Here is a 13,539-nt window from a genome sequence, read left to right on the forward strand (position 1 = left end):
TAAATACAATGTAAATGTTTTACATGGAATTAAGGAAATAACAAACATAAAGTATTTATTAATGTGTATATCCTACAATACTCGTGATATCTAATACTGACTTCTGAATGTATTGTGGATAACAGCTATTTAGTGGGGAAAATATTTAACCAAATCCTAAATAGCTTACTCACTTGGATAATAGAGTTTATTAAAAAATACTGTTTATTAAAAATTTCTTATTAAGAAGAAATTATTTCTGATTAGATGTTAGAACTTCCTGTTAATTTGTAAACATTCTTAACATGCCAACACAATATTTTCTGTAAGTAAGACTTGTCTATTGATTCAAATGAATGCTTAAAAGTGAAAACTTTTCCCATATGTTTTCCTGAAATTTGTTCATCTACTTGTAATCAGTGAGGATAGATCAATGGACTATATTTTGGATTTGTAATATCTACTTATAAATTTTTCAATTTTCTGATATATCTTAGGTACTTATTTTGAAATAAAAGCCAGTCAATGCTCAGTTTAGAGATCTGCTACTTTGTATTTTTCTATTCATAAATGGGGTTTTCCAGGTGGCACTAGTAGTAAAGAACGTGCCTGCCAATGCAGGAGACATAAGACATGCAGGTTCGATCCCTGGCTTGGGAAGATCCCCTGGAGGAGGACATGGCAACCCACTCCAGTTTTCTTGTCTGGAGAATCCCTAGGACAGAGCAGCCTGGCAGGATATAGTCCGTAGGGTCACAGAGTCAGACATGACTGAAGCAGCTTTGCACACATGTGCAGGGCTTAGTGTCTCAGTCTTGTCCAATCCTTTGTGACCCCACGGACTATAGCCCGCCAGGTTCTTCTGTCCATGGGGATTTTCCAGGCTAGAATACTAGAGTAGGTTGCCATGCCCTCCTCCAGGGGACCTTCCCAACCCAGGGATTGAACCCATGCCTCCTGCATTGCAAGCAGATTCTTTACTGTCTGAACCACAAGGGAAGCATGCATGTATATCCATAAATGACTTAATATATGTGAATTGTATGACTTTCCTAGGTGATTTGTGCAGAGGTTCTTCACGAAAGCAAGTATCCTGACAGATAATCAAATATTCCTGTTCCTCCTCTCTTTGAACAGACATGATCTTGTACTTTGTTGTGATGTTTCCATAAAGTAATGATCCAAAGAAAGTAATATCCAGACATTCATCCTTTGACTTTATTACACTTCATATATTTAAAGATTCTATTGCAAAGGAAACAATCATTCATATTCGGACTATCCAGCGTTCTTTATTGAAAGATGACAGTTTTTTCTTTCATTATGTTTGATCTGTTAATGAAGACAAAAATGTCAAATGCTCACCCTGAATTAAATTACTAAATTCTTCCCTGATTTTGTACCATTATTTTGTATCTTACATATATGTCTAAAGTTAAAGAGCTTTTTAGTTATTTCTCCAGGTAAAGCCAGTACTTTAACTGTCTTGTAATTGCATTCCACTTGTAACTAAATTCTAACAAAATTTCTTTTTTTTTTTGATTTTAAAATAAGAGATCACAGTAAGACAAATAACATTTCCTCTCTGTCTTTTTTCCACCTCTCCTTAGATCCTTTATGCTTCTGGGAAGGTCTACATGATATTTTTTGTTGTGATAAGTTTTTGGTTTGCCTTTTATATGGCAAGTTTGTTCTTAGGCTTACTTGCTATATCCTATGAAGAAGAAAAGCAGACAGCTACTGAGAAATCTAAGATTGATCAGGAATTTCAGAAGCCTTTACCAGAACTTCAAGAAGAAAAAATAACAGCAGAGGTATAGATTTTTTTAATGCTCTTTTAGAGTCAGAATGTATCTTCTCAAGTCTTGGAGCATATTTGTTCTAATAGATGTTCATTATCTATGTGTGGTACATGATAAGATCATAAGTGATTTTAGTAAAAGGGCTGACTTTTCCTACATAACATTCTTTTCTGAGTGTGGTGTGGTAAGAGTGACCAACGTTTTTTGGTCACTTAATATATACAATATTTTTGTTCCAAAATGCTGATTACTACTGCTAATAAACTATGGATGTATATATATATATATATATACTGCTGCTGCTGCTAAGTCGCTTCAGTCGTGTCCAACTCTGTGTGACCCCATAGACGGCAGCCCACCAGACTCCGCTGTCCCTGGGATTCTACAGACAGAAACACTGGAGTGGGTTGCCTTTTCCTTCTCCAATGCATGAAAGTGAAAAGTGAAAGTGAAGTTGCTCAGTCGTGTCTGACACCACAAACCCATGGACTGCAGCCTATCAGGCTCCTCCGTCCATGGGATTTTCCAGGCAAGAACACTGGAATAGGTTGCCATTGCCTTTTCCAATGCATGAAAGTGAAAAGTGAAAGTGAATTTGCTCAGTGGTGTCCGACTCCACAACCCCATGGACTGCAGCCTACCAGGCTCCTCCGTCCATGGGATTTTTCAGGCAAGAGTACTGGAGTGGGTTGCCATTGACTTCTCCGATATATATACACAGTATATATTATATAAAATATATTATATATATAATAAACTATGGGTGTATATATATATGTATATATGTATTTGAACTTCTTGTAACGAAGTATACACTTTTTTTTTTCTCGTAATGCAGGCATAGTTTATTAATTTAAACTTACTTCATACAGAACATCAGAATTGACTTTGGAAATTTTCAGTGTTCAACTCAAAAGTGATAGCACCTCCCACAATTTAGAAGCTAGAAAGTACTAAAAGCGTGGATCAAAGTATAGTAGTGAAGTTGTGAAAAGAGAAAAAAAAATATTGACTTTCTGGCTCTTTCAAGAGGAAATGCACTGTCCATCCTGGCATAAGAAGTTATTTTATCTGTGCAGTAATTAAGTTCATGATAAGTAAAGCTTAATACAGTTTTACTCTAATTTTCAATTACCCTGGTATTCCATTTGAATGTACTTTTAGATGTTTAGCTTCATAGCAAAAGATCTGGTCTATGAATCTAAAAGTATTGGCAGAGTAATATTAAAGTTATAGAAAATCATCTTAAAAAAAATCTAAATTCTGCTGTAAGTGTGCAAAAAGGGCGAACAAGCCCCCAGAAAGCAACCAGAAGCAGCTTTCTTGTATTCCACAGGACCTGGCTGTCTCACACCTCTTCCCAGGCTTGGCTCAGCCGCCTAGTATCCCTCCCCAGAGCTGTCCAGGTGTGTGGCGGGCAGGGGCCAGAGCAGCCTGAGGGGTGGAACTCCTGCCTCTTCTGAGGTGCTGCTCCCTTCCCCGGTGCTGTGAGGTGCCCCACTGCCTCAGAGTTTGTCCTTTGGAAGGTGCTCAGCCCAGAGGGGTCACAAGCAAGTCCAGTGCTCCCACCCACTGACCTGATTACAGGGCCCTCACTTGTGGGAAGGGAGCCGTGCCTTGCCTTCTCTTCCCTCCCTCTGGGTTTGTTACTATTTTCACTCTTGACACTTGCTAATGAAGACTGTCTACATGGGAAGAAGTGTTTGAACTACATTTTCTAGTAGATGTAAAAAGGACAGAATTGAGGGAAAAGAACTGTATCTTGCTTATCCCTCATGTAGAAAAGATAAAAAAAAAAAAAAGGAGGAAATGGGCCATGATTCACTCTGGCATGTGTGGTATGACTGGCGAAGAGGTTCATTAATCAAAGGCCTCTGCTGGACCAAAAGGGGAAAATGATAACTCTCTATTAACTAGCTCTCTCATTAAGCTGTGATCAGTAAAGAAACTCAAGAAAAGTCATTCCACTAAAAAGTAGGGCCTGAATGACATAATGTAGGATCATACCAAATGACAAGTTATTGATAGATACATTTATCTACAAGGTCAGTGCATACCACTGAAAGAAGAAGCAATTGTGGACGGTATGAAGAAAGCATGTATATTAATCAAAAGAAGCTGTTGAGTATAGCCTTTATATCACTCATGAGGAAGTCACAGATAAATTACACAGCTTTCTGTCTCTAGAAATGAGTCTGAGATCCTACAGATTGAATGATTGTAGTCCGAATGATATGTGGAATGTATAATTTGTTTTGAAGTGGCATTTCAAATGATAAGAGCTACACACAGATATATCCAAGAGCACAATTCTTCTCTTATTTCAGATAAGATGCCCTATTAACTCTGCTTGTGAAGAACTTAGAGTATTTTGTAATTTCCCAATATCTCCATTCATTTGGCTATTCTGGACCACATAAACCCTTTCTGGATTTAAATAGTCTTTCAATTATGAGAGATTTCTTTTCCTGGAAGAGTACTAGAACATTTTGTCATTCAAAAGTTTCTTGGGAAAATGAGAGTAAAAGTCATTTTTGCAAGATGTATTTTCTTTTCCTTTTTTACACATAAGATAATGCTGGAGAATGAAGAATTTTAAATGGAACATACTGAGGACTCTTTAGGTGACTGATGTAACACTCGGCAAATTCTAATTCCTACATTGAAATTACTGGGAAATTGCATATATGTTTCATATTCTCACATTACAATAAAACAGTAGATTATATTGGCTAAAATCACAGTTTTGCAGTCAGATTAATATAGATTTCAGTCCATTTTAGCTGCTTACTAGATTTATGATATTTGCCAAGTATGTTAACCTTCCGTTGTTGTTACTCAGTCAGGTCCAACTCTTTGCAACCCCATGGACTGCAGCACGCCACGCTTCCCCATCCTTCACTATCTCTTGGAGTTTGCTCAAACTCATGTCCATTGAGTTGGTGATGCCATCCAACCGTCTCATCCTCTGTCGCCCCCTTCTCCTGCCTTCGGTCTTTCCCAACATCTTGGTCCTTTCCAATGAGTTGGCTCTCCACATCAGGTGGCCAAAGTATTGAGACTTCAGCTTTACCATCAGTCCTTCTAATGAATAGTCAGGGTGGATCTCCTTTACGATTGACTGATTTGATCTCATTGTAGTCCAAGAGACTCTCGAGGGTCTTCTCCAGCTCCACAGTTTGAAAGCATCAATTCTTTGGTGCTCAGCGTTCTTTATGGTTCAACTCTCACATCCGTATAGGACTACTGGAAAAACCAGAACTTTGAATATATGGACCATAATGTCTCTTCTTTTTATATGCTGTCTAGGTTTGTCAAAGCTTTTCTTCTAAGAAGCAAGTGTATTTTAATTTCATGGCTGCAGCCACAGTGGTTTTGTAGCCCAAGAAAATAAAGCCTGTCACTGTTCTATTTTTTCCCCATCTATGTGCCATGAAGTGAGGGGACCGGATGCCATGATCTTTGTTTTTTTAATTTTGAGTTTTCAGCCAGCTTTTTAACTCTCCTCTTTCACCTTCATCAAGAGGCTCTTTAGTTCCTCTTCACTTTCTGTCATTATGGTGGTGTCATCTACATATCTGAAGTTAACCATTCTAAACCTCAGTTTCTTCATCTGTAAGGTGTATATTATAATATCTGTCGTAAGTTGTGAGATTCAAATTAAATAAATGCTTGTAAAGCACTTGGCACTGCTTAGAGTATACTAAGCAACTGAAAAAATGGTATTGATTAATTATAGGAAACACAAGAAGGCAACTGCAAGAAGGCACAGCAGTCCATATGGAGAATACTCCTCAATATGAAATTCTCAAGTCTTTGACTGTGTCCCCCTAAAGGGATAATTAAAATAATAATAATGAAAGTAATAATAATAGTATATAATATTTATTGTCAGCTATGTGCCAGGAGAAGAGAGCCGCAGAGAACGAGATGGTTAGATAGCATCGCCAATCAATGGATGTAACTTTGAGCAAACTTGGGGAGATAGTGAAGGACAAGAAAGCCTGGCATGGTGCGGTCCATGTGGTCACAAAGAGTCAGATATGACTTAGCGACTGAGCAACAACATCATGTGCCAGATACATAAATAGTGTCTTCACAAATTCTCAATTTAATTCTTACTGAGGAGTTCCAGTTGCAAAATTCAATCTATACTTATAGGTGTTTGATTTCATGACAGTGAGAAAGAGAACACATTTTTCATCATTGTTCTAGAGAGTCAACACTGAAACCTTATTATTCCATCAATTACACAGTTTCTAGGTGAAATTTGTCTATGAATTCTCAGTTATTGGCAAAACTTACGAAAAGAATCAGATATACACAACAGTAGGAATGTAGGTATGAAAAAATATTTGCCCATCTAAAATGACAATCTTAGAATTTACATGTATAATTAAATAAAACATCATTGACAATTTTCTGTATTAGGCTTGTATTAAACATTGGAGATTTAAAAATTGGTGAATACAGATACACTGTCTGTCTTCATGAAGCTAGTGGTCTATTGGGGAGATAAACTATAAAACTATTCTAGCAAATCTGTAACTGGGACCACCAGGCATTGTGTTTCCTGATGTTTTTAAATAAGAAACATAAAACACCACAATATATTCTTGCCAAAGTCTGTACTGTCTAATAAGCTTCTAAATCTAATCATCTCTTTCTAGAGACTATAGGAGAGAAGAATGCATTGAATTACACTAAAAAGACATAATCTGCCAAATTAAGAATGTGGAAAATTCTATGAGTGATTCAGTATTTTTAACAAATCATGTAGGATAAATAAAATGATATAAGATAACCAACAGAACCACAAACCAAAAAAAGTTTTACCTTATTTTGATTGGAACAAATTAACTATAATAGAATGTTTCTGAGTAATGAAATAAAATTGAGCATGATCTAGGTATTGGGTAGTATTAAGGAATTGCTAATTTTGCTTGATGTTGGTAATGGTGTTGTGATTATTTTTTAAAAGAGCTTACCTGAAATTTTATGATGTGTGAAATTTGTTTACAATACTTCAGGAAAAAAGTAGGGTGGGTAATACATGAAAAATGGAAAGTATAATGTCATTAATGGTTGAAGCAACCTATTGGGTACCTGGTGAGTATTATTCTTCCCTAAAAAAATTAAATGAAAATGTGGAAGGTGCTATAAAAGTGAGAAACATAGTTCTTTGAGAGCCTTTAATGAAGGATTTCTCTGAGTCAGAAAAGGTTTTTATGAGGACCTGGCATTTGAGTTGAGATCTGAAGAATGATTCCTTCCTTGCTCTCTGGTGGGCAGGAACAGGATGAGTTAGAGAATGAAATAGGCCAGTGTGGTTTCAGTAAGGAGAGTGAGCCTGAGTCCAAGATGAACAATCCAGGTGTTCATTGCTTAACACCAGAAGTATGACTGAGTTCTTCCTTATTAATAGCTCCCTTCCAGAGAAAATTGAAACCAGTGCTGAGAAGAATCTTAGCCCCTTCTTCCAGTCTAATTTTAACATTGGATTGTCTAAAATTCAGGCATATGCCCTTATTAGCACTTATACTTTCAAAAAGGAGATTTTTTTTCCATCATAGTCCTCTCAATTTGCATTATAAAATAGCAATATCTTTAGTAGTTGGCCAACTTATGGGCACTTATTCAATATTTTTTGAAAGGCTCAATTGAGGTAAATATATTACTAGACTGATAATGTAGTTTGTTCATTTCATATCCTAAAATACATCCTTGCATGTGTGCATGCCAAGTCGTTTCAGTTGTTTCCAACTCTTTGTGACCATGTGGACTGTAGCCCACCAGGCTCCTCTGTTCATGGGATTATCCAGGCAAGAATGCTGGAGTGGTTGGCCTTGCTCTTCTCCGGGGGATCTTTTTGACCTAGGGATCGAACCCACATCTCTTAAATCTTCTGCATTGGCAGGTGGGTTCTTTACCATACACCACCTGGGAAGCCCAAATGTATCCACAGTTCAAACTAAATCAGTAAAGAATTGAGCCTTGACTGTATCAACAATAATATTATTACCCTCCCCCCTCCACTGCCCCTCCAACCATGGATGGTTATCTTTACCAGATTGTTCTTTGATGTAAATTCATCAAACATTGTCACTATCAGAAGCAGCTCTGTGAGGAATAATTCCTCAGTATTAAGAATGTAGTGAAGGATATTATTAACGATTTGACAGGGTATCTTTATGAAGAAACACCTGGCAAATTCCTCTTGGGCTTTAATAACAGAAAAATTATAGTTCTGTTGGATTTTAACTCATAGAAATTTGGAATTATAGAAATTATCACATATTTTATATAGCCTTGTAAGTCAGCTAAGAAAATACTTTCTGGAATAAGCATGGTTTAGATCAATAAATTAGTTTTGCATCCTGAACTTTTGCTTATTTTTTCAATTAAGAAAAAAGTGAAGCAACAGAGATCTGTAGACTTAAAGAAACTCATTTTTCTGATGGAACTCAGTATATAGTGGAATTAGTTTTTGCCTCTTTGAGCTCTAGTATTTTTGAAATTAGGGGGAACTTGACTGATACCGAGTGAAATGAATTTGATGATTTCCTTGATATCTCTTCTGAGACTTCAGATAGACCACAGCAGAGCCTGCCTGCCAGAGTGTTCTGGGTTATCAGTGAACCTCAACCATTAATTCCCTCAGTGCCCATGCCAGTTATCCTTATTCAAAAGGTACCTCACCTATGTAAGTTTATTCACTGGTGGCTCAGATGGTAAAGAAATCTGCCTGCAATGTGGGAGACCCGGGTTTGATCCCTGGATCAGGAAGATCCACTGGAGAAGGGAATGGCTTCCCACCCCAGTATTCCTGCCTGGATAATTCCATGGACAGAGGGGCCTGGTGGGCTACAGTCTATGGGGTAACAAAAAGTCAGACACACCTGCGTGACTAACACACACTATTTCACCTATTAGGCTCACCTATTTACCAAATTAAGAAACATACAAATATTATTATTCTTCGTGTGTGCCGAATGTAAAAATCGTTGGGAGTTCTATGGTGTGATATCATCTATCCCTTGTCAGTTACTTACAGTTTAAATTCAAAAACAAAATTTACTCATGATCACTAGAGACCTCTGGGGCCATACTTGTGATCATCATGAATATGTAGAACTTGTAATACCTACATCACAGCCTTAAGTGTTTTGAGCGCCTATCCAATGCAAGGGTTCTTTTAAACTTTGTATCAGCAAAACAGGATATCTTAAAACCATTATACAAGAGACAAGAGGGACAGAAAGAAATGATTTCTTTTTGGGATTATTATGTGTGTTCTAATCAGACCCATCCTTTAAAATTCATTCTGTTACCTGATATTACATGAGACATATTCTATCATCTCAACACCAAATAATTTGGTTTAATCAAGAGTGTTTATGAAGTCATAGTTAACACATCTTCAAGTAAAAAAATATAAGGCGCTAGAGAAATGTAAGGTGTTAATACTCAGTAGCAGTTAATATTCAGTAGCATATCTGCCAACTGGATGTTCCACAATAATTCTAAACTGGACATTGAATTCTTTGTCAAATATGGGTAATAGCACTAACATTCTCTAGTTTGCTCCTTTTATAGTTTACCTCATAGTATAAAGTGATTTGGTTGACCTACAAGTAATGCACATGTGTTTTCCAAATAATCCTAAGTCAGTTTAATAGTACGTATAGTGGGACTTCCCGGAAAGGCTAGTGGTTAGGACTCTGTGCTTCCACTGCAGGTGCAATGGTTTGATCCCTGGTTGGGGCACTAAGATCGCTCATGCCACACAGCACCCCCCCAAAAAAAGTAACTATAGTGTAAAAAGTGGCCAATTATGGAACCCGAAAGGTTTTTGGAAGTAAGAATTGGCATTTTTAAGAAGGTTATAAACCTTCTTATAGCTATAATCTTGAATCTACAAAGGGGAGAAGCCAGAATTAGACTCATCAAATTTCTTTTTAGACTAAGACCATACAGATAGAAATGAAGAAAAGATCATCAGCTTCTATGATTACTTCTTTGGGTGCGTCGGATGATGCTACTATCAACCATAAAGGAGGTAAAGTAAAAAATATTTAGACGTGATGAAAGGTATCATTTTTATAACTCACTTTTAAGAAATCCTCCAGTTTCTTCCGAATTTTAGTTGATAATAACTAAAATTTAAGGAAGAACATGAGACTATTAGGGTTAACAGTACTTTAAAATTTCATAAGCATAATGTTTTAAACACTGAAAAAGGCCACCAAAAACTGCCAAGGAATTTTCTTTAACACTGAAAGTGGCATGAGTATTTTAACTAAAAATACAGGTTGGAGTATATAACATTAACATATTGAGGCTCTTTTTATACTTGTCTCTACTTTTAATATATGTATAACCAGTAATCATTATTATAGATAATATTGAAAGACATTATTTTATAAAGCATATAAATCTAAAATTATAAACATGGTACTCTCAGTTATATTCCATATTAGTTTTTCTTGAGAAGTACTCCTATATTTTAATTCTAGTACATAATTTTTTCATTTTCATTTGTCTAGGACAGCAAGCATGAGCAAAATAGAGGAAATTTACTTTGCTTTGATTTTCATTAATTCAAAATATTTCTGTTTGCTATTTCAAAATTAGAAGTCTAGTTTATAACCTCCCTTTGCTTGCAAAAGTAAAAATTTTCTACTAATTAGATGCTTAATGATTAAATAAACAATTAACTCATGTATAATTTTCTGTTCTTTCAGTTTCAGAGCTTGAAAAATCCAGGCAGAGATGCCCATTTTGTTGGTATAGATGTGCTAAAACTTTATTGATCTGGGATTGTTCTCCCTGTTGGTTAAAATTGAAAGAGTTTGTCCATGGGATTATAATGGACCCATTTACTGATCTTTTCCTTATCATATGTATAATTCTAAACATAAATTTTTTGGCCTTGGAACACTATCCAATGAGTCTGGAAAGCAGCAATATTCTCAGCATTGGAAACGTGGTAAGGCTCTCATTGTAAGTTATTTTCTCCTGCAATTTCAGGGCTTTTCTTTAGTCACCATTATCCTCATTATTTTACTTTATAACTCCAAAATGTTGCAAATACATTGTATGAGTATTAAATGAAGTATCGTTTTCATGCTTCCTTACCTCACCTCTCCAAGCCCTCCTTTGTAAATGTTCTTACCTTTGAATAGATTTCTAGCTAGAGTCTGTTTAAGATTTCTAGCCAGCTGCATGGAAGTCAAGTTAAATAAAAATTATTTATTTCCTTTCCCATCTCAAATATCCCCTCTCTTAATATGGTAGCCCCTAGATCACAAAGGCAGAGGTGAAATAACAGACACAAGTTCTTCACTGACACCTGAATTTTGAATCCTGTTACAACTGAACCTACCTTAGATTGGAGCTTATCTTTGTGGCAAGGTATTTTTGAAATTCACCTCTTTTTTTTTTTCATGTAAAAAAAAGGCAAGAGAAAAAACTTTCCATGAGTTTAAAAACAAGTTATATTCGATCAGTTTTGGTCAATCTATATTGTTCAATTTTGTTTGCTTTTATTGCTGAATAGTAGGCTTTTGTGGTGGCTCAGATGGTAAAGAATCCGCCTGCAATGCTGGAGACCTGGGTTTAGATCCCCTGGAAGAGGACATGGCAACCCACTCCAGTATTCTTGCCTGGAAAATCCCTATGGACAGAGGAGCCTGGCAGGCTACAGTCCATGGGGTCGCAAAGAGTCAGACACAGCTGAGACACAACTAAACACAGCATAGCACAGTTGCTTGATGTTAATACTGTCAGTTGCTACCAGTTTTGAACTATATATTTATTTGCTACCAAAACAATAATTTAGTTATTTCTGCCCGTACAGTTTTTCAAATGACAGTTTTCATAGGTTTACCTTTTTTTAGATCATCTATATTTTTTAAATTTTCTTTTATATTTTTAAAAAATTAAGAATCTTAATATGTACTCTTTATCCCCAAAGGAACTATTCAAAATGAAAAGATTTTTCACTCTCAAATATTCCTTTGTTTTCTTCCAGGATGACTTTTATTAAAGTAATTGAAGATTCTATATACAATGTTTGACTTTAGATTGTCAAACAAAATGTATGAACATGTCCTTGTGATGCAGACTCCAAAACTAATCATATTTTGACAGAGAAAATGTGAAGAAAGTGACAGTGAAAATTTATTCTGTGTGAGGGTTCTGATAGAGCTATTGAAATCATATTCTCATCCCTGTGTTTTGTTTTATTTAGGTGTTTATTGGAATTTTCACAACAGAAATGATGTTTAAAATAATTGCCTTGCATCCATATGGATATTTCCAAGTAGGCTGGAACATTTATGATAGCCTAATTGTGTTCCATGGTTTAGCAGAACTTTATCTAACAAATTTTCATGAACTGGCTATTTTACGATCATTCAGGGTGGTAAGTAGAATACAAGACCTAAATTTTATTTTATAAAAATTCATTTCAGTTTCCTCAGACATAAAGTGGGAGGAATAGTAATACCTATCCTGTTGGTATGTTGGAACTATTAAATGAAATAATTCCTATGTAACAAGGTTAGAAAGTAACCCAGAAAAGAGTAAGTAGTTTCTAACGCTGTTTGGCCCAGGCATTAAAAGAAATAAGCCATATATACAGTGAATTTGAGATATAGTTCTGTAAAGCAGGGTCAGGATTACTGGGGCAGTTTTGAGAAGCAGGGTAATACAGAGTCCCAAAAGCTGAATGCCAATGTGTAACTAAAGAGTTAGAATCAGGTGAGTATATCTAAATATAGATTTGAAAATTTTGTAAAAGAAAGACTGTCAGGCTAATAGAATGTTACTATGAAGGTTATCAAGTCAGAATCAATATATGCCTAAAATATAGGTGGCAGTAAAAGCATCAGGGAACTAAGCAAAGAAATTATGTTATTAGAATAATATTTATGGAATTTGTTGGGTATTTGATAAATAATATACTATCTTATTCTGTTAACCAGTTGAAGGAATGTAGCAGAAATGAAAATAATTACGTAGATTTAATCTTATCCAAGTAATTCTTCAGAACCCTGTCTTTATCCATAGGCTTATCTAATGAGTAAGAGGAAAATATAAAAGTTGTATTTATTGAATTTATAAATGAAGCAAGACTAGGAAATACAGACAATATAATAAAAGATTGTATCAAAATATCTGAAAGACTAGTAACAGATTGAACCTAAAATGATTAAGTTTTACATGGTTAAGTGTTAAGTCCTAATCCTTGAGTCCCATAAGCCAACTACATACCGGAAAAAGTTGGATATGGATTTTATGTGGATTTTAGATGACTCAAATATTAAAGTGATTTTGTGCCATGTGAATAAAAATTTTTAAATCTAGTGAAAATAAGTGAAATATTCAGATTAAACCTTGAATGTTTCGCTCTCATGTTAATTTTAAAGGTAAATACACAATAGTATTCTTGCCTGGAAAATCCCATGGACAGAGGAGCCTGGCAAGGCTACAGTCCATGGGGTCACAAAGAGTCAGACACGACTGAGTAACTTAGCACTCATGCACACAATAGAACTGTCAGTGGACTTCAATGGACCCTTGAGACTTTTCCAATATCATCTATATGTTGAAATGTGGGAAAATATTCAATATATTTTGTAAAAAAATAAAGAATGGAAACTTGCTTTACCAGATATTAAAACAAAACTAGAGTACTTATGATAGTATAATATTGAAAAAATGGGAATTGACAGATCAATAGAAAGTATACTTA

General features: G+C 35.5%; 1 protein-coding gene across 1 annotated transcript in view; it reads left to right on the top strand.

Moving 5' to 3' along the window:
- SCN7A (sodium voltage-gated channel alpha subunit 7) overlaps positions 1–13,539 on the top strand; it is a 78,567-nt gene that overhangs the window by 38,015 nt on the left and 27,013 nt on the right. Inside the window, exons 10-13 of the mRNA XM_043894747.1 lie at positions 1,590–1,793; positions 9,744–9,840; positions 10,526–10,770; positions 12,034–12,207. Coding sequence (XP_043750682.1) covers positions 1,590–1,793; positions 9,744–9,840; positions 10,526–10,770; positions 12,034–12,207 — 720 coding nt within the window. The remainder of the gene's footprint in view (positions 1–1,589; positions 1,794–9,743; positions 9,841–10,525; positions 10,771–12,033; positions 12,208–13,539) is intronic.

Source organism: Cervus elaphus, chromosome 33 (genome assembly GCF_910594005.1).
Source record: "Cervus elaphus chromosome 33, mCerEla1.1, whole genome shotgun sequence".
Lineage (NCBI taxonomy): Eukaryota > Metazoa > Chordata > Mammalia > Artiodactyla > Cervidae > Cervus > Cervus elaphus.